The sequence below is a fragment of the Accipiter gentilis genome, chromosome 11 (assembly GCF_929443795.1).
Source record: "Accipiter gentilis chromosome 11, bAccGen1.1, whole genome shotgun sequence".
NCBI classification, from domain to species: domain Eukaryota; kingdom Metazoa; phylum Chordata; class Aves; order Accipitriformes; family Accipitridae; genus Astur; species Astur gentilis.
In genome coordinates, this window is record NC_064890.1 from 8786365 (window position 1) to 8808760 (window position 22396).

The following is a 22396-nucleotide window of genomic DNA, read 5'->3' on the forward strand; positions in this document are numbered from 1 at the left end:
GCAGCTGACAGTCAGCCACCAAACACAGCAGTTTGCAGAGCAGTGTCTGGCCTCTGCTTTGGGATCTTCTAGACCTTCCGGGAACAACTTCTGGGTTCATTGGAGGGTTCTTGGGAACACTTCAAGGAATGCCAGCGTGCCTTACTGCTGCTGGGAGAGGATCGTTGCAGGAGGCTGTGACTTCTAGCAACCTCCATCAGCTCCTAAGGAGCTCCGTCAGCTGTCCTTGACCACCTTGGAGCTTTGGTTTGAGCTGACTCTTGGTTAGGTAAGGTTGGGCACGCTTCTTGCAGGTGCTGGGAAGAGCCCTCTGGAGGTGCTGGGCAGCTAACAGGTTCAGCAGTGTGCAGAAATTTGCACAGAAGAGGGCTAGAAACTCTGCTGAAGGCTGTGTTTGTGTGCAGAGCAAGGGGGATGTCTCAGGGCACGGCCCCCACTGCCCGCAGGGGCAACTATCCCTGGCATACCCGGATTGACCCGGACTGAGCTCCTGAGGGAAGAGGCAGCTCCGCAGCTTTGGGGCTGCAGGGACGTCTGAGGGGCTGGGGGAGTCGTTCTCCTTTTCTGGAGGAGATGTGGAGGATTTCTGGTGCCAAGTATAAGGAGCTACGGGAGGAGGTCAGCAGACTTTGCAGCATCAGACGTGATGAGAAAAAGGTGGACTGGATCTTCTCTGACACTCTGCAGGTACAAAAGCCTGGTCCGTACTAGAGAAGAACTGGGCAGCCTACGTTTGTTGAGTTGGGAAGTGGAGACTCCTGTGATGATGAAGACTGGAAGTCTGTGACTTGTGGCAGCAGACCACGAGATTATTTACTGGTTCTAAGGTTATTTGTTGGTGATGCCACCAGTATTGGTCTACATTAGGATGGCACAGGTTGATTCAGAGTCAACAGGTAACTCTCCTTGGAAGTTAAATATGGGCTTTTCATAGGACCCCCAGAAGCGTAGACATCTAGAATGGGATTTTCAAAAAGCTCCTGACATGTCATGAAAGTATCAAAAAAGGTGTTAAAAACATTTTCTGTCAATGTGGTAGGACCTGAGTTAGCATATTTGGAACCTTGCATTTAAGTTAAATGCCTACAGGTGGTTTCAAAAATCCTGCTTGAGAGATAAGGCTGAAAAATGCTGCTTGAGCAATCAAGTCATGCTCCTCTTGACCATTAGTGTCTGCGCTGCCAGCTGATGTGGCTGTCTGCACTGATATTACCCTCCTTCTGTGTCTATCTTCTTGATTACTTTGGGTGTCGAGAGCTGTTCCCCAGTGCCTGCCTTACAGTTTTTCCTCATTAGCTTCCGTCCATTACTCACCATTCTAACTTCTTCTGAGACTGAATAATCCCTTTCTCTCTTTTTGTTGCCTTGAAATTATTTATAGTCTGTGATCACATCTCCCTGGGTTTACTCTTGTCTAGACTAAATATATTTAGCTCTTTTACTGTCACTCTGCATATCTTACTGCATCATTTGTTATCTATCCTTGTTTTCTTGAGGTTTTCAGTACCTTTCCTGAACTGAGAAAAATAGTACTAAATATACTGTTCCAGGGTGGTCACACCAAAAGTATGTTAAGTGACATTATTATCTTCACAGTTTTACATGCTATTTCATGTACGTACTACTGGCAATAATGCCACCCTTAGCTAATCTCCCTTTCTTCTGGGCAGAAAGTTGAATTAATTCAATGCAAACTGCTGTAAGGGCCAACTCCAGCAGTCACTTCTCACATCATAATAACTGTGAGATTTCCAGTGGAGCAGATCTGAATCTCTTTCTGAGACAATTTCCTTCTGTCCAAAAATATTATTTTATTGAACTTGAAGCTTTGCAACACCATGTGGCAGTTTAAGCAATTTAATGTTTTTTAAGTTTGTTGTTGAAGGCTGACCAATATTTTCTGCTTAGTGAGGTATGCGTTTTATCCCCTACGAAGTGGAGAAAGAATAAAAAGTTCTCTATTCAAGGATAACATTTGTTGTATTTTTTTTTTTAAACAGCCCTGTTTCACAGGAAACTTTGAAATTCTTTCCTTATCTTTTTTATTTGCAAGAAAATACCATGTTTGAATGGCAGATTCTTTTGCAGAAGGAGACTAGTTAGTTTAGTTTTTATTTAAGGCCCACCTCCACCAAATAACTCATCATGACTCATTCTAGCTCATGATCTACTAGGTTTCTCTGTTAGCACTATGACTTCACAAACTGCTGTACCAATATGAATACTAAATCCATATGCTCTGCCTCTATCACAATCAGACTGATAGTACTAATCCCTTTCACCTGTAACTGTACATGCTCAGTTTGAAATGAGACGATCTTTCTTAGAAATAAGCTCAAATTTGGTAATATGCTTAGGTGGACATTAACATTGAAACAGGGCTTGTTTGCAAGGGATCCAGGGGGCAAAAGGAGTGAAAGAAGCTTTTAGTGAATGCTGACATGGTCCTCTAAAGTGATGCATATGATTTATGGAAACAGATATCCAAAGACTTACTCTGTAGTCACTGGATGTCACATAAAATATGGGGAGAAAGGCCAGCCAAATGATGCATGTTGTGTACATTGTGAAACCGATAAACTTGGCTTCGTTGAAGTTCTCTGGACATTTCCTTGTTTTGAAGGCATATACAGTGCATAAGACTACGAGGATTACATCATATGTTAAGGAGATTAACATACTGGAATCTTTGACATTGCATTTCAATATGACAGTCTCTCTCTTCTCAGGAAGAGTGTACCGCCTGGTGCCAGGGGCCTCCAAGATAAGCCACACGGACACCACCACGATCTGTACCAAAATGAGACTCAGGCAGATGAAGACCTGAGAGCTGGGGCTGATGAACTTAGGCCTTTGAGCACCGTTCTTTACACCATCAAATATTCTGGCTATGCAGTTCGTTTTTGTCAGGAGGGCAGAGTAGCAGACAGCAAAGGAACTTCCTAGCCCCAAACGACGCAGGGTGCAGATAGCTGGAGAAGGCTTGGCTATGAAGAAGAAAGTCATGCTGTAAGACAGGAAGACCCCAAAGAGCAATATGTAGCACAGTTCACGGCCAGAGGCTTTGACCAAGGGGGTATTGTTGTGCTTGACGAACACCGCAATGACCATGGAAGTACAAATAAAGCCCAGGCATGCAATGGTAACAGGACCTATCGCCCAAGCGTCTTCCCACTTGATGTAGTCTTCTGGTAGGTCGTAACAGCCAGTCAGGTCAGCTGTGGGCCATTTTCCAGGCCCGCAGTCTGCACAAGTGAATTCATCAGCCAGGTACTCATAGGTTTCACAGGGAATACAAATCCAACAGCAGACATCTCCTGGTTGCATATTCTTCATCTCGTTAGGAGCACAGGGGTCACTGCACTGGGAGACAGGGACAGAGTTCCTGGACCAGTGGATAGAGTCCACCTCAAGTGACAAGGTTTCCGCCCACTGACCAACCTTCACATACGAGTATCTGCCTCCAGTGTACTGGAAATTGAACACGTTGTATCGTCCTATTCCATCTCCATAGGCATCGAATTTGACCATACTGTCTGCAGCATTAGGAGGGTTGAATGGAGCTGTGAAAAAAAAAAAAAGAAATAGAGAATGCTATTATCAAAGCTGCAGATGACTCTTTCATCCCTTTGGCAAGCACAGACACCTGACAGCTTATAGAATCCAATTCAAGTGCCAACAGGTAAGTCAAGAGGTCTGTATCTGTCTCATTTTTGAACTTGGAAAAAGAAAAGAACTCAAATAGAACTCTATTTCACTTTACTGCATGGGATATATTTGTAAATGTTAGATTACCAATGTCCTTACTTTTTTTGTCCTGGATACAAACAAATTCTCCAGTTATTTCCCCCAGTATGCGCAATCGCTACCTTTCACATTTTCTTTTGAAAGAAAGAGGTCTGCTTCTAACTGAGACTTAGCATTTTTTGGGGAAAATCAGCTGTCATGATATAAGGAAATTTAAATGTTCAGATCAATAAACATCGGTTTTGAGGCCAACAGTCTGGAATTCAGTTGAATAGAGAATTCATTTCGATGATGGTGGAGAAGTAACTATGAAGTTCTCAACAATTTCTTACTATGTCTTTTTCACTTCTCCCTGTGTTGTAGGAAGTTTTGAATCCCTTCTATTTTGCTTCAATTTTACAAGTTTCTGATACTTCTTGTCTGGTCTGAGGTTCCCAGCATGTGCTGCTTTGGTCATATATCTTGTTTGGGGAATAGATGAAAAAAACGCAAACTGGATCTGTGACCTTCTGTGAAATCAATATTGTAACACTTCCAACTGGTAAGCTCTGGAGAGTTTTTGTTTTTTTCCTCCAGCTGCGTCTCATGCAGGGAATGGAGAAATATTAAAAATGTAGGAGGAAATTGCATTTACCGTGTGATTTATTGGTCGTTTGCTGTAGCATCAAAGGTGAATAGCTTTATAGACAGGAAGCAAAAGGGTTTTTTTTTTTGCCATTGATGAGCAATAAAGGTGATTTCATTCCCCAGTGTCTTTGGTTACAGAAGTGGTTCCACTGTCATTGCTGGAATAAATCTCTTTCCCTGCATCTGTGCCCATGCTGTGCTTGAACACGAGCAGTATTGTATAAGGGTGTCGTATCTGCGTCCACTTCAACCTCCAGATACTTTGGATTTCTTGCAGTAGATTTATTTAGCTTCTATAAAGCACTGAGGCCAAATTCTTTCACCTTTATTCCTGCAGAGTGTTACTTTATTTTGCAGTACTCCCACTAAGGTCAGTAAAAGGGACTGGGTTTTGGTACAGAATCCCCAATTGGAGAGTTGATGCATAACCTGCACTTCCCCAGGTGCTGGACTTGAAGGGCGGTTTTTTCCCAACTTTCTTCTTATCTTAGGGCAAGGTTGGAAGATAATTTATGCCCACCTATAGTCTCTTCTGAGTTTGAGCCAGGACTCTGCCTGTTCTTATCCCTTCCCTCTCTGCCACTTTATCACCTCACCTGTGTCAACCGCAGTGGGGGAGAGCCTTGGTTTGCAGGATTACAGACTAGGCCTGGATAATCCAGGAATGTAAAAGAAGAGGATTATTTTCTCTTTTTCTTCACTGTTGGCATCTGGTTGTACCGCTGACTAGCCCAACAAGACCTCTGAGTGCACAAAAATTAAGGGGAGTACATTACTCCCCCAAATGGCTGGTCCTCCTGGAAATAACATGCTCTAAATTAAGCAAGTAGCTGAATTCAAAATATAGATCAACAAGAAGAATATTAAGCAGTTTCCCTTCTCTCCCTCCTCCTCCTCATGCACAGGCATGCAAGCTCTCTCATCCAGGAGCAGCATTAAAATGAAATCATAATGCAGCACTTAACGGCTCTTCAATAATGTGTTGTCATTGCCAGTGTCTTACTTCATTATTCAGAACACTTATATAGATTGTAGAAGCTGTTAACACAGCAGCCCGGTTTTAAGAGCCAATTTATTCACTTCAGTGTTACACTGGCCAGCTCCTGAGGTGTGCTGAGAGCCTGTGACTTCTACTGGCACCAGTGGAGCCGCAGGTAAGACAAACTGCAAACTGGTTGCATGGCTTATCTTCTGTCGAGTGCATAACTTCCAGTGCATGAGTAGCCCAGTGCAAGCTACGTGAGGATCAGAAATATCAGCCCTTTTCAGGAAAAAGCTCCCTCTGTGCAACATGTTTAAGAACTTCTTAGCTCTGATAGAAATTTTGGCATTTAAATAAAGCAAAGTATTTGCCTCGGACTTGGCAGGTAGGTCCGGAAGGCAAAGCAGGTAATCTCACGTATAGTTAACTTGAAGCTTATGTGTATGTTGTCTTCCACGGGGCTGTTCCCACGCTACAAATATGAAGAAAAGATTTTTGTAGGACAATATGTTTTAAGTCAGCCGCAGCTGGTAGCTTGAAACATTCATTTTTAGTGGCTGCTGATAGAGGAAAACATATCACACTCCTTCAGATGGAGAGGATGAAGTCATTTAACCAAACAGTGATGTATTAAATTATAGAATGGTGAGCCAAAGCCTACAAATGAGCGCACTGGGTGGCAGGAATTAATATACACACTGATTACATATAAAACCTGTAGGGCATTTTAACTGATATTTATCAACATGTTCTAGATCCTTCCAAAAAGTCAGGTTTTCAGAAAATATGATGCAATAATAATGATAATAAAAAAAAGGTGCTTATAGGCGAGAATGTAACATCATAAGAAAGCAAGACTTTACGTTTTGGAGTAACAAGAATATTTTTTGCATATAAGTAGATGATTTTCCCAGAGATTATGTCAGGCCGTGGCATAAGTCACTGAGAATTTTTTTGCAGTTACGTTTCAGTTTTGAGAGTAAACCTACAATCTTTATAACAGATATTTCTGGCAGGTCTTGTTCGCAGTTGTAGCTAAGCTGTTTCGGATTCGTCCCTTGGGAGACGAGAGACAGGACTCCCCGGGTCTACCCATGCTGTCAGCTGAGACTAACACCGAATGACAATGCAAACTTTGACTCCTTTGAGCAGTATCTTTGAATCTTCTCCTCCCCTTGCACTTCATGAAATGAATTATTTTTATGCAAAGCAGTTATCCAAGAAAAATTCTCTAAAAGAAGTTATCAAGGAAAAGAAAGGATAATTGAAAGTGACTTAAAGATAAACCAGCGAAGCTTTGTGCTCCAGCTTGCAGCAGTTCAGCAATGAAGATGCGACAGCAGTGACGGGAGAAACACTCAGGTGTACGGAGTGCAGAAGACAGAAACGTATGGAGCCACAGTGCAGGCAGCCCACCTCTGCTCGCTGAAGAAATTCTATCAGAGGAAAGGATGCCATTGTGTAAGTGGAGGACAAACTCCTCCAGCTTCAGATAAGAGAGGAACGACTGGGTAGTTTTATGACTGTTTTAGTAGCAGATATAGATAAGAACATAAAATAACATCATAGCTTTTATATAATGAATTATGTAATTTTGTTTCCATCTTCCTACAGTGGGATCATCTTTTCCAACAATCACATAGTTTGCAAGTATGTGCTTATGTGCTGTTAGAAGCAGGTGAGTTGCTTGCGTTTGGAAATCTTTATTATTTTTGGTGTCAGTACAGCTCTTGGTGACATGAACGAATTCAGAAAGAAAGTTCTGAAGAGGAGATTTATTTTCTTATTGGGCAAAAACATGATTTTAAGAGGTGGTATGGGGAATCTTTTTTGAAATGCTTCTGATTCTGCACATTGGCTCACTTGGGTGAAAAGTACTCCAGGGTTTTTTAACCAGAGAAGAGTGGATGAGGAAAACAAAGCAGTTTTAATCCTAATTAGAGACTGAAAAACTTTTAAGAGGCAGAGCAGCCTAGGAAAAGATAAGCGTCATCTTAACTGGCTTGGAATCAGACCGAGTTTTGTTTGCCAGCAGCATCTTTGGGCCAGGAAGGATATTTTGCATACAGAGTCTTGCATGCGTCTGGCACAGAGCTGAGTGTATAGATGTTGCCTTATAGAAAATATCATCAGTAACACTTCCTGGTAGGAATGATGACAGGTATGCCTACATCTAAGAACAGCCTTCACATCCAATAAAACACACATCTGTTCTTTGCTTGCAGAGTGTATTCTTTCAAAACAAGGTACAGATCAGAGGCACGGCTCACTAGCTAGGAGGCAATTCATTAATAACAAGGCTTGATGAAAGCTCTGCAGTTTTTCAGCTCGGCAGTTTGCAAAGCGGTAGGATTTTGTGTGGTTCAGAAAGAAATGTATAAAGGACTATTATGTGCAGCAAAGAAACCTTCTTCAACAGCTTGTTGACCCCAAAGACTTTCAACCAATAGACTGTAAGGAGATCATGATTAAAAAGAAATGCAAAGGTAAAGAGGGAACAGACTGGAGCTTCTGAAAAGTTGAGTAAAACCTCCTTAGTCTCACTAGATGGTGCTGCAAAAACTCTGAACTTCTGATTTAAGACTGAAAAACAAGACATTTGTTTATGTAATGGAAAAATACATTTTTTTTAATGCCCCCTACTCCTTCCTGTTACATATCCTGGGCAATGCCTTTTTAAAGCAGTGTAAGGAAGAGCTTTGATAATAATATAACAGGATATGGTGTGTTTGTCCAACGGGCTCATCTGCGTGTAGGATGCCTTATCTTGAAAAGTATCATAAAGGACCCTGAGAATGCATATATCTTTTCTTTTCTTTTTTATTGTCAGCTAGATATGGTTTGTCGAGGTCAAAGTGACTTATTTCTGCTTGGCCAAGTAATGAGACCTGATGCACCCACTCTTGTTTCCCTCTCAGCATAACGCAGCTGTTTTCACACCTGATCGGTAGAAGGGACGTTGAAATTTGGCAATTTACAATTTAGTATACAGAAAGCTCACAGTGAAGTGTCACTAGATCATACCTCTCCACAATTAATAAATAATGAACAGACTTACAATACCAGATTTCACAGAGACAAGTAGTCACTTTTAACCTCTGCACCATCGTTTCTGGATGTGTTTGGGTCATATGCAGTATTGCTTCTTCTCACTCAAGAAATGAGTGAGACTGATTAGTCTTCTACAAATGTAATTTTCCTATCTGTTGTCTACAGATTTTCCTTTCAGCTCTGTGGTGTCTCTAAGGTTAGAAACTTGCTGTGGGGAATTTCAACACATGTCATAGACTCCCACAGCATTTGCAGGAGTCGGAAACAGAAACATTTCCCCAGGCCTAGTTGCAAAGATCTATCACACGGGAATCTGCACATGAGTTAGTTATCCCAAGCTTCTGTCCTACAAAAAAGAATGGGTATTTCTGGGGTTCACTTTAGCTTAGGTATCTAGGATAGCTCAACTGAACTGTACCTGTTGGGTTTTTTTTTCTGCTGACCACAAAGAGAGTGACTAGCTAAAATACATCTACGATGTAGGTATCTGAAGTGAGATGAATATCACGGCTATTTGGAACAGAAAGGCTCACAGCTGGAGTGCCAAGTGATAGCAGCTTGTACAAGCTCTCCGCAATGTACCTGCGAAGGGGAGTCTCCGGCAAGCTGTCCGCACAGGTGCTGTGTCTGCGGCGGAGGCTGTCGGAGAGAACAGTCCGGGAGAAAAGTGATGTGGACGCTGGCAAAATAAACTAAGAAGGGTCCGAAAGATCAGAATGCTTTCAGCTTGTCATTATCCTCAGCCTGGCTGAACAGAGAACTCCCCAGCTAACTTGCTTGTGAAATGCTTGCCTCAAGCATAATGTTTTACATTTTTAGGTGTGGGTTGTCCTCTTGCTTGTGTGGCCCTTAGGCATATGTGTGGCCGTTAGGACTTGGGGAGAATGAACTAGATACTAAGTTACAAACCTTCATCAAAGAAATTATGAAATCACTGTCATTTTGTTAAGGAAATTTAAGGAATTAGAAAGGGAATTTCTGATATCTTAAAGGATTTGGATTTTGAGACATGGAAGGCAGAAAACATGTAAATGTTTTGCAGTCATTATATTTCTCCTTAAAAATACAAAACATAACCCCTGAAATGAAGAAAATTTCTTGAAGTTTTTTTAGTTATGGTTTCATTAGTCTAACTTCAAAATAAGTCAAGCATTCATGGACAAGCATCCAAGGTGTTTTTCTTTTTTTAATAAGTCTGCTAGGTGGATAATGGATACGAATGACTTGTGAGATTCCAACATAGCAATGCCTTTCAATTGATACCATTCTTTTAATTTAAGATTATCCACTTTAGGAAATGGCTGACACAAGAGGCAAAATGCATGCAAGGTAATTTATACTAGCAATCATCTTGCAATTACAAAGGAAATTAAACCCTGACTTTAAACTGCCTAACTCCTCCCTCAGGCCAACTAGTTATTTTGTAAACAGAAGCAAGGGGAACCCATTCCCATTATGAAGAATTATGACCATTGTTAAGGTGACAACACAAAAGCTCGGGAGCTGGAACTGTAAGTTCTGGGCTGGCCTTTGGTACCTCTTGAAATGTTTTGGTCTAAGGAAAAAATGAGTTGGCTGGTGAGTTATCTGCCAGCTGCTGAACATTAACATTGCTTTCAGAGCTTGAGATTTTGGTTGGAACTTTCTGCCTGTCCCAGGGTTACGAGTTCCCTGTATCCGCTTTGGACTTCTGGGTGAGGGACGTTCCCAGTTAACGTCAGTGCTGGGAACTGGTGCCTTGCCTTACCCCTCTCTTCTCAGTACCTCCAGGGTGCAGCTGAAAGAGGTTGAAGCTGTGTTTCAATTTTGCTAAAATTCACTTTTGTACTAAGTGAGGGACTCAGTTATGTCACAGGGGCATGAGTCTTTCTCTTTTTGGAGGCACCGTTCCATGGTGTGCTAATTCCACCCCCAGATTGCATATAGTAGCTGATGGCTAAGGAAGCGTTGAATACCTAATAATATTTTTTTGTTCTTCTTTGTCAGCCTGAAGGAAGTATGAATGGATTCAGTTATTAAGATATTAAAGGAAGTTGGTTAAAACATGCTCTCCTCTGTGGGGACTTGAGGATTGGAGAGGTGTTTCCAGGCAGTGCTCTGAATAATTTAGTTAGATAGTTTGCCCTTAGAGATCAGAACCAAATGAACCATGAAATAGACCCTCTAGCTGCTATTTCCTAATTGACGTGATATGAAGACACTCCCAAATCAGGTGGGTTGACATAGATTTAATTACTTATAGTGCAATACTTTTATTTAGTGGTAGTAATACTGTAGCTGTGATGGTCTAAGATTCAAGAAACTTCAAGCCCATAAGAAAGGCAGTATTTTTTATTAGACTAGTCTACAGATGGAATGCGTGCACAAGCTTTCAGGCACAAGGTCACTTCATTAGGTCATCAGAAACATTGCTCAATAAATTTGACCTTAAATTATTTTAAAGGAACAGCTCTGCTTGGAATTCAGCAGATCAGCTTTTTATTTCCTCCTGGAAATACAATTTCACTTTGCAAACAGCCTCATTACTATCCATTTGCAGAGTAATTGCTGAGAGCTTTTTGTTCGCTTCTTTAAAAGTATATAGTTTAGAAACACAAGATCTGATCAAGATGCAAACCAAGATATGGCAAAGAGATGTTATGCCAAAAGCTTCTCTGTTTTTTCCAGGTATGTGGGCAGTCTAATAAAGGTATTGCCTCTTCCTACAAATCTTATGACTCTATGCTATTACTTTTGTTAAGAAGCTACTGAAAACTCTCAGCAAACACTCTACAAATTGCTAATAATGACGTGATTTGCAAAATGAAATTGTTTTTCCAGTAGGAAAATAAAACCATAAGTAGTGAATTCTAAGGAGAACATATTTTTGAAATAACTGAATCTCAAATTTATTCAACATTTTGTGGAAAAAAAGGAGTTGCAGGATGCTCAGAGCTGGAATAGGGAAACAATGCTACAGTGAAACACACAGAGGAATCTTTATGCTCAGACTTATTATGCAGCTCAGTTATAGTATTTGGCACACCTGAAATAATGTTGGTGGAAGACAAAGGAGACTCAGAGTTTAGCTGGAAATGTAAATGTTTCACACATCTTATGGCGTAAGATTCTGGAGTGGATCAGTTTTCTCTGTGAATAGAATATGTGCATGAAAAAAGTGTTGTAAATTTCTTTAACCAAAATGTAATTCGAGTGTCTGTATTGGGAGTGTAGTTTTCTTACAGAGCTCCTATAGGCAGTGGAGAGAAACAAACACCTCCAAAGGTGGGCTCTGGCTATAAGGAGTTGCCAGCTTCCTCCACTGATGGTTCTCCAGTTACTAGACTACAAAGTGAGTTGCGTCAAAGAAGATATGAAAGCTGGCTGGCTTGAATTTTGGCCACTGATGGAGAAATCATACAACTAATGCTTTCAGTAAGGCCCACCACACACATTTAATGTGACTCATCTTCCTTTGTAAAGGTTTGAGTCTTGATTTTCTTTTTACTCATTTCCATATAACAATGTGGTGGCTAGAAATGCACATCTACTAAAATGACAGGTTAAGTCAATATTCAATACAGTAAATCTCGTGTATGACCAAATGCTGAGTCAGCCAATCAAGAGGTGAAAGTGGGCTACTCACAACAATGAATTTCAGTGAAAAGATAGTGAGATAAAGGACAAGAACTCCTAGCTTTTAAGGTTATTCATGCATATCACACACCGGGAGCAAAGGTAGCACATCACCTCTTCCAACATCACCAGTGTTCATTGGCATGCATTACCCTACAACATGCAAGCTGCATGTCCTATTAATACTTGCAAATTCTTCTGCTCTCAGGAAGAAAAGATAAAGCTGAGAGCATAGAATCATTTTTGCTAATGTTTTGCTCCACTGAATCAGTTCAGAAACAGCAACAGCAATCACTGGACCTCAGGGGAAAACGTAAAAAGAAAATGTTGATTTATTTGCCTGTTTAATGGTGGAAGCAGAGACACATTGATAGGCTTAGGCTGATAAAGTGTTTCAGAGATCTAGAAAGGACATTAACAGCGCTGCCTCAAACCTTCGTCTGACTTGAGGTATTTTCTTCTCTAAAGAGCCTTTAAAGATGGGCTTTTTATTCTTTCAGTTACTGGACCATTAACTAGCCATTAGCTATTTATACAAATAGATGTGCAAATGTAATACAGGAAGTGTAACAAACTTTTTCAGCACATTTTTTGTCAGTTCCCAATAGCAGTTTCCTACAGTGTCTTATTTGCCACTGTGTGGTGGAGATCTGTCCTGGCACAGCAGGGCAATCTCTGCTCCCAAGCTGGCATCAAGATCTCGGAGCGGTGATCAGCTGCTCCATCCATCAGGGCCATTGATAAATACCGTGGAAACCCTCTACATTCAGAGAAAGTATAGGTAAAAATTATTTATAGGGGCATATGATGTGTTGTTGCTTATGTCAAGGGAATAGACTTGGAAGGGGATGTCAGGTGCAGCCATTAGGAATCACAGTCCACCCTGAAAGTCCATCTGCTTTCAGCTACAGAGTTACACAGGATTTCTGTGGCACATACCCTCTGTGTAAGGACTTTTTTCAAGGCTGTGCTTCGCTCATCTTTCTCACACTGAGAGTTTCCCTGTTTCCACTGAGCATGGTGCAATTCCTTCCCTGGCTAAAACGACTGTGTTTTCTTAGCTAAGCCTCATATTTCAGCCTCAGAAGTGGTAAATATTTCATACGTACAAAGGAATTGCTGCATTAGCTTATTCTGTTGTCCATCAAATTGTCTGGAATCTGTGTATAGCAGCAAATAGAAAAATGTACTGCATGAAACCTGTATTGAATTGAGGAGCAATTGCACATACACATTTAGAAAGTGAATATCTCTCAGCCTTCAGAAATACTCTTGAATTTCTTCTGTAGGAAAAGTGCTAGATATATATGTGTCATTAGTCTAGGAAAGATGAGATGATTCATATATTGGCAAGTAGAAAGATGGGCTTGTAACGAGAACAACAAAACTGCAGGAGATGAAAAGTGGATGTAAGATTGAGGGGGCAGGGACCTTCAGACTGTCAGGTACATTAGCTGCTGCTTTCTATTTACTGGGTGTTTGCAACCACCGTTCACCTCACCACTGCTTTTGGCTCTGTGCTGTTCTTCCAATGCACTAAGGAGACAGTGAGTTTTGGTGTGGAGACCCTACAAGCCAACTTAATCATCTTGGTAATTATTTTATGATTTACATGCCTTAAGTTTAAGGTCTTATATTTGGAGATATTGTCATTTCTGGCTTAGGGCTGAACCCCTTTACATCCCAACAGTAAGCAAGTGAGTTGATGTTGATTTACTGCTCCATGGCTGGCGCAAGAGGTGAGAAAGCAAATCAAAGGGTTGCTCTTGTGCCTAAGCAGCGCTACAGCTAGGATTTTGTGGACATTTTTGTTAGAAGTTTCTCTGCTTCTGATATCCTTGTGCATGAATATGTGTGTTGTTCCCCCTGCCTTGGAGAATTTTAGTATTCTTTGTATTCACTTATATCCTCAGACAAAATTCACTTTCATGGCAGGAAGAAGGAAACAAAAGGAAATGACTCACTCAGATAACAGCAATGAAATATCTCTTTACATTATATTCTGTATCTGCTAACAAAATAGCCATAAATATTGCAGTGATGCCAAAGCAGAGGTTTTCTGAGATGCTTTTAGAGGTGTTTAGATGCATAGCTCTAACAGATGAGGAAATAAAAGAAAGTCACCCTTTAACACATTTGTCTGCCAGGTCCATCCAGTTTGCAGTTGACAGGAATCGGGTAGAAGGTCAGTTTGTGAAGAGTACTCATATGTAAAAGGAGTTTCTGCTCCATGAAAGTGCAGAGCTGATTGCTTTTTGAATTCTCTTTTAGAAGGTAGGTGTGAACTACTGGCCTCAGTAATTTTTTTTAATAAAAATACTAACACTTGAATGAACAAGAAAGGTGAATATGTGGTAGGAAATCCTTTCAGTCATCCCTCTGAAACTTTTGCCTTAAGTACTTCTTTTGATTCATGAGACCACCTGCACAAAGGAAAAGGCTGTGAATATTTGGGAAAAATCTGTGTTAGTGCAAAAATTTACACAAGGGATGTTCAGAGGTTGGGTTGAGTTCCTCTCTTGCTTTTAGATAGAGAAACATGACTGTGTCACCGAGCTGCTTTTTTCTGCACTGGGAGTCAGAAATGGGCCAGACAAGCTGGAAGGGAATAGTTCAGGCAGAAAGCTGAAATAGATTCACGTGCTCATCTGGGCTGCAGTTTAACGAGTACAAGTATAGCAGTCATCTTGTGACAGGTTTGCCTGGAAACATGCTACGTGGAAGTGACGCAGGATTCAGACCAAGATCCATGTCTAGATTGCAGCACCAAGCTGGGCTGAATGTTAGTGGCACGTCAATGCAGCTCTACTGGTTTGGTACCAGTTCCCATTTAGTCAGTGTTAGCCTGGGAATATCTTTGCACCGTGCTTTACTGGATGAAGCAAACTTGTCTTCCAGGAGTGTAGTGATATTAAGGTTATTTCAAGAGAAAGGATACTTTTCTACAGATTATGCTTTCAGTTCTGCCTTTCTCGTATAATTATTAGCTGCCAAGAAAAATAGAGGTTTGGTAAAAATAACATAACATTTACTTATCTTTGGGATTAGACATCTGGGTTTGTGACTTTCTGTAGTTTTCTTCATCACCTTTTGAAAAGACCAGTTTTCTCGGGGACTCACTGGAAGTTCAGGACACACCTGGATTACTCAAAAGAGTAATTTATTTTCCCAATGTATCACACTGTGCCAATGTGTCCCTATGCAATGTCCTTCTCACGTCCTTGTCCTCATCCTCATTAACTCTGCTGTGGCCGTGTTCTGAGCACAGCCTCTGCCTTTTTCAGCCCCTAAAATAGCACCCCAGCATGCAAGTTCTGGAAGTGCTAAAGTGCTCTTCCATTGCAGATAACAGAGAAGAATCTGGTCCTCCCATTGGCTTTTCAGAGCCAAATTAGATGCTAAAATGGAAGGGGTATGACTCCTGAACCAAAGCCTTTTCTCACATGATATCTTGTCCTTCCAGGTCACAAAGAGAAAGAAGCAGACCTGACATCTTTTCGGTTATGTGTGGGTGTCTCTCACAGGTAAATCTGCATGAAGAATAAGAATATAATCCCATGGTATGTCCTGAGTTGTTCCCCTATTGTAAAGACCGGTGGGACTGGAAAAGTGAGTGTGCATGGTTGGGTGATGAAAAGGCCGTACAACTCCTCCTGCTTCTCCGAGCACTTTGACTGTGCAGACCCTCAGTGTTTGGGACTCACATGACATTTGCCAGCGAAACAAAAGATGAAATAATTAGTATTATAAAACAGGCAGCAGGCAAACACAGAAGTCTGTGATTTAGAGAAATTAGGTTACCGAGCCTTCTGTCTCTCAAATATGTGATCTGAAATAAAATCATTGCTCAGTTTTTCAGTCATGTGTTTCTCCGTAAACACAGGGTGTCTAATCTCATCCTCATTTACACACCCGCACAGGCGCTGCGTACTCTAGAGATATCTAAGATGCCTAAAGGCTACATTATCAATATGACAAAAGCAGCTGACTAAATTACATACAAGGCACAGACTATATAACTTTATGTTCAGTTTTTCATAGCTCAGCTGAAGTGGTGCGTTGTATAAATATTCAGGTAAAGGAAACTGAGATGGAGAGACATTTGCTATTTTAGGGATGTCAAAGCACCTTCGCTTAAATATGCTGCTATAACAAGTTTGAGGCCATTGCTGGCCTGTGGTTTCTGCAGGCTTTCCAGGAATGGCACCCAGCTGGGTAAGGGCCAAAGGTGACACGCTTCCAGAATCTTCCTGAGGACTATGAAGAAAAGTTGTTGCCGCTCTGTGTCCTGCTAATGCTGCCTTTCCCGTCTTTTTGTCTATGGGAGCTCAGCACCCAGGTCAGGCAGAAGCGTGGTGGCAGCAGGCAGAAGTACCTTGCTCCCAAGTTAGATGGGAAACAGTGGTCCAGCACACCTTGGCTTCTGCTGCCAGAGCTTATCTCAAGAGGTAAGAACACAATTCAACCTCTGCTCCTGCTCACTCGGGCTAATTACTGTTAATTAGTACCAAAGGAAAGCATGAAAAGGCAGCATTTTATGATGGTCTCTGGCTAGATAACAGACACCATTAACAGGTAGGTCACTGACCTGCCATCATGGCAAGAGAAGTTTTGATGAAAATTTTGTTTGGAAGCTGTGCCCTAGAGATGACGAACTCTCTGTCCTGCTGCCAGCCCAAGTATTCGGTTTACACGGTGCGGTGTGTGACACACAACACATCCAGAGTACAGATCAGATTGTTTGCCATCGTGACACCTCAAACCTAAACTAGAGGATGAAAAGGTTCCATAGTATTTTACTTTTAGCCAGTTTACATCTATAAAGCCCTAAGCAACTTGGTCTGATTGTGCAGCTGCCCCTGGTTTCAGCAGGATAGTGGACTAGAGACCTCCTAAGGGCCCTTGCAACCTGTTTTTTTCTTTAACTTCACAATTCTGTATATTATCAATCTATATTATACACAATGAAATATATATGTATGAAAATATGCATGTACATAAACAAAGTACTTAAATATATGAATATATACACATATTAAAAGCTTCAGGAAGGCTTAGCAGAGATTTCTGCCCAGAAACCTCTCGGAGAGGTAAATTTGCCCCAAGGAAAGGAACTGCAGATCCCCACCAGCAGCCAGGTCTGCAAAGCAGCGGTTGGAGGAAGAAGAAAGTAGAGGGTGTCATCAGGAAAACCAGGCTGTCAAAATCTCGCTAGAGCTCTGTCTGTGTACATACCAATGTAACACCAATACAGAGAGAAATATGGGAAAATACTGTGCAGGTTTAACTGTTCCTCTGCTCTGGAATAGCAAGTCTCAAGTGTACTTACAGAGACTGTCCCTTAGCTTCTTTCAAGGTTTTAAATGCTATGATACATTTTGTGGTCCCAGGAAAAAGGCAGTAATTTTTCCTATAAAACCTACACATCTTTTTCATGTATATTCTAAATAAATATCTTGGGGAATTCACTCTACATTTTCCTTGGTTGTATTGGCCACAAATCCATCATGAATTACACTTTTAAAACTTTTACGATTAGCAAGGTATTGGATGCCTTCTGCCCATGAAATTTTTACCTTCAGCTGAAAGCGGTGTTCTGATTTATTTTACAAATAAGCATCACAAGGAAGGCCAGGAGGACCTTACAGCTGACTGTTTGAGTGCTGGAGGTGAAGAGGATCTGACCTGATGAGCAGGAGCTCGTTGGGTGAGATGATGGAGTAGCAGGACAGGAAACATTTATGGCTAAATCCCAGAGCAGGGACCATGCAATGCTGCTGTGCTCGCAAGTGAGGTGACATCTGACTGTTGCAGACCATGACTTTTAAACTCTTTCCTACTTAGGTGGAACAGTTACGATGGAAATGGTCTGTGAAAGTATGTTCCCACCATGGAAGTCAGCAGCAAGAGTAAATGAGAAGGCGAGTTTGTGTTTCTGCTTCATATTATTTGAGTGTTGACTGGGGCAGAGTGGGGAGGAAGAAAGAAAATAAACCACACAGAAACTTAGGACCAGGAGGGAATAAAAGTTTTGTCATAGAGTCCAGGGGATGAAGGGAGACAAATCAGACCTGACTTACAACCCTTTTCTCATTTTGGGTAGTCATTCTGGTTAGCCACAGGTGAGGATTTTGCCCAGTATAAGCTAGATTTGATGATGTAGGCTTTGCTGTAGAAAAGCTGGATTTCTGAACATAATACAGGGAGAGACATGACAGTGAGTCTTGTAGCTGCAGAGAAAGAAAAGAACATATATGTTGCCTGCAACCTTTAATGATCTGTTTTCCAGGATGACTACTTTAGCCAAATTCCTCCTACCATTTGCTGCGGAGATTCAGAAAGGTGCAGAAGACAGGTGGACATGCATACACCCCAAAATCCAACTGCCCTCTGCCTCTACGCTCCCACACTAGACTCATGGCAGAATTAGTCTTGCAATACCGTCAGCCTTGCTAACTGTAGCGGGAAAAGCTGGAGCCCAGTCCTGCGTGACAAGGCTGTCATCCTGCACAGCCAGATCAGCAACCCTGGGCCAGATGGAGATAATGCTGGTCCCTGAATGTCGGTGCTGTGCTTCCTCACCCCTGGCCAGCCTGGAGCCCAATGCCCCAGAGGAGCAGCTACACTAGGTAGCAACATCTGGGGCACAGCTGTGCAAGACCCTGCCACTGTATCCCAAACGATGGACACCCCTTTCACGCTGCCCCTGCTAACGTTCGCTGCCCTGGCACATGTCAAATGTTGTGAGGCTTGCAGTAGCGCTGTGGGCAATAACACTGGTTTTCTGTGTCATCCTGGTGGCTTAAAGGAGCTAAACCAGTTAGCAGAGCTGGTTGCTGCACTGGCCCCTCCATCCCTCTGAGGGAGGGAGGCTTCTGGATATGTGGCGATCTGCCTCGTGTTGGGGTTCATCCCTGGATTCACAGCCCTCCCGAGAGTCCCCTCCACACGCTGCCCTCCACCAAGCAATGTCCCGGTGCTGGCGAGAAGGTGAGTTTACTCTGTGCTCTCTCCCGCGGAGCCCTTTATTTTTGTTCAGCACTTCTTTGTTGTTCTGGTAATGCAAACTAACAGCCTCTTGAACCAGCGTCTCTTTATCAGCAGAAAAGCATCACAATTCAGAACATCAAGTGCTGCACTTCTGCCCTCAGGAGAGAATGCAGAGGATGGGAAGATCAAGAAGATGAACCAGGCTATATCTCTTTGAAAGGCCAAACAAGCGCTGAGATGGAGTGAGTGTATTTATCTAGGGGCTGGGCTTTGCATTCTCAGATCCTGCTACTGGAAGTGGGAATCAGGCACAGGCATCTCTTTTCTCCCTTACTGAAAAGATTCAGGATATTATGACATTTGTCATATACATCTTACTGACTTGCAAGAAAATTATGTTCTCGGTGTATCTCACAGACAATAAGGAATGACATCTCACCCTGCCTTCATGCCACACTGCAGTTCTATGGAGTTATTTCAATTAAATGAAAAAGGAGAAATAAGTAGGGCCCTAGAGATGTTAATGAAATAGCTGTCACACAGCACGTCAGCAGCAGTGGCAGCGTGAGAGTGCACAAATCCTGGCCGGTCCTCTACTCCAGCCCTGCTGTCAGCTGGTCCCTGAGCATTTCCCTACAGATCCCATTATTGCTGTGCCTGAGAGTCTCACTGCAGGCTTTCAGCTAAATGGCAAGTGAGAATCTTAGTTGCTCTATGCTCCATCTGTAGTCAATAGTAAGAGATGTAGGGGAAATCATATCTCACATGGGCTACCTCATGTGGGCTGAACCACACTCTGCAAGTGCTGATGCCCTCCATTAACTGTAATCAGAGACCGTCCAAAACTAAGTCAAGTGCGTAGGGAAAGTGTCTAAAATTGCACAGATCCACACCAGTCACATAAATGCACCTTATCGTTTACTCAGACTGGTGTGTTTGAAATGCACCATCACTTGTTCCTGGAAACTGGGAGAATACATTCAGGGCCATTTGTCAGATTTCTTTCATGGCAAGCTGCAGGTTTATGCATGCGGGGCTCATCTATTTGTATCTCTGCTTTTCAGCAGAGGGGGTACTGCTTAAATAGCTGTTTGTGTGCGTGTGAATACGGTTATCGCTGTCGTTCTGTTTCTTGCCTGCTTCCTTTTGGTGGGTGTGGGTCACTACCTACGCTAAAGAAGAGAGAGAATTCCCAGCCTGACTTGGTTGCAGTGTACCTGGTGGGCTGGTAGTTTCCATGCCATCCCCTCTCTGCACTGGGGATATGTTCTCAGATTTGGAGCTGGAAATTTTGAGAGCATCATTGATCAAATGTACCGCGCAGCAGGGTCCTGACATTGTATTAAAAAAAAACACCCGGAGACTGTCTTCAACCAGAAAAGAGCAAAGGCGAATTCTGGGTCCTGTAGAAATCAATGACAAGACTTGTATGTATTAAAATTTCACACCTTTCTGAAAGAGGAAGGCATAGGAGATTTGCTGATTCTCTCACTACGTAAAAATCACTCATCTGCTTCAAAAATCACTGACACTAAAACAAGGATTCATATTATAATGGAAGCACTCATAACAAAGAAACAGGAGATGAGCAAATCGTGCTGTAAGCTAGTAACAATATATACAGAACAAAGCCATTGGAAAAGAACTCGACAGGTTTTTTAATATTTTAGATTGGAAATGAGAATTAACTGAAAATAAAGCTCTTCAGAGTTTCAAAGATTTCCATGTTGATTTTAAAACAAATTAATTTGGCTCAAAAAGGAGCCTTCTGTTTTCAAAATTACACAATGACAGGTTTTGAATTTTTTTTTTTTTTTTCAGCTCAAACAGCTTCAACTTCCAATTCATAAAAAGTAAAAAAGATATTTCAGTCAAAATGAAAATCAGTTTTTCTGTCTGTATCTAAATGAAAATTTTCCTGGAGTTTTGGTCAAAGAAAATTGTGGTTATTTTGACTTTATGCCTAAATGTTGAGTAGGAAAATGCTTGGGTGCTCAAAAAATCTCTGCACGATAGAAAAACAATTAAGAATCATGTACTGGAACCAAGATTGTCTAGCGACAGGCTAAAGATGGTCTCTGGTAAGAGTGTATACATTTAAGCCTATAAAAATACCTGGAGTGTCAAAAAAAGTTTCAAAATAATTGAAGTTTAAGTTATTGAAGTGCCTACTCGTTTGGGTCGGTCGTTACTGTCCTGAAGCGTCTCCGTGGCAGGGGCAGAAGCACCTTGCACACCACTGCCATCCCTGGCAATCAGTATGCCAGGACCCAGCTTCTGTGAAGTGCTGTGCTCCTAAAAACATTTGATTTCAACAATTTGAAGACATTCAAGTATCTCTGAGGATAAGTGTAGGCAAACGAGAAAATAGTTTCTATGTATTAAGTGCTGTGTGGAGGGGGAGGAGAAATGATGCTTCTTATTTTCCATAGGTCTAAAGATTAAAAGGTTGTTTCATTCTTGTGCTGCTTGTGAAATTGATAAATAAATCAAATGCAGTTACAGCAAGACGTGTGATATGTATACATTGCCTATGCGTCTCTACATGTCATGGTATGTGACTACCCTTACTGATGCAGCAATCTTTAGGAGCAGACCAAATGGCGTGACACACACAGGCATTGTATTGCTCAGACCAGGCATGTGGCTTCAGCTGCACTGCGTGAAACACTCAGCTGAGAGTTTTGAAGCATCTCAACTTTCAGCCGCTCTTGCATTATTTTTGCTTTGTGACCGAATCTGTATTACCAGAACATGTCCACGATTCTGAGAGAGACTTAACTCATCCCCTCCTGAGAGATAAGTTAAGATGCAGCAAGCGACCAGTCCCATCTGCCCCTTCTTGATTTCCCATGGTAAAGAAGTCCAGGCACATGGGCTGCAGGAATCCCTGATGTGCCCAGAACAAGTCAGCTAGCAGGATACTGGGAAACCAGGGGTCCTAAGGAGCTCTGCAGCATGCACTGGCAAGTATGTCTACGAGTGCCCCAAAAATGGAGTACTTGGCTACACCAGCCATACCCCACTGGGAGTGAGAGAAGCACTAGGGATGTGGTCGGTAGTATTTAGAGATGGTCTGAATCAAACGCTGAGAAGACCTCTAAAGAAGGGAAAAGTTCAAGCTCTAATCTGACAGTTTCATATAGTTTCCAGTGTTATTAATGTTGTACCATTATTGATGGTCTCTTGGGACTGCGCACGTTGTATCGTACACGTATTTATCCTTCAATTCCTCTTGGAACTAATTCTCATACAAAGCACAGCGTGATGTTTCCTTACTATCAACCCAGTCAGCTGAGAATATCAGTTTAATAATACATAGAAATGCAATCTCAGCCTAGATGTTTCAGAAGAAAGTTAGACATGTAACGACAAAAAGACATG

The 22396-nt window shown here is 41.9% G+C and overlaps 1 protein-coding gene across 9 annotated transcripts in view; it reads right to left on the minus strand.

The window, feature by feature from the left end:
* GRM3 (glutamate metabotropic receptor 3) overlaps window positions 1–22396 on the minus strand; it is a 106095-nt gene that overhangs the window by 8231 nt on the left and 75468 nt on the right. For all 9 annotated transcript variants that reach the window (XM_049814086.1, XM_049814091.1, XM_049814090.1 and 6 more), the window contains one exon: window positions 2497–3563. In XM_049814086.1, the coding sequence (XP_049670043.1) occupies window positions 2497–3563 (1067 nt within the window). The remainder of the gene's footprint in view (window positions 1–2496; window positions 3564–22396) is intronic.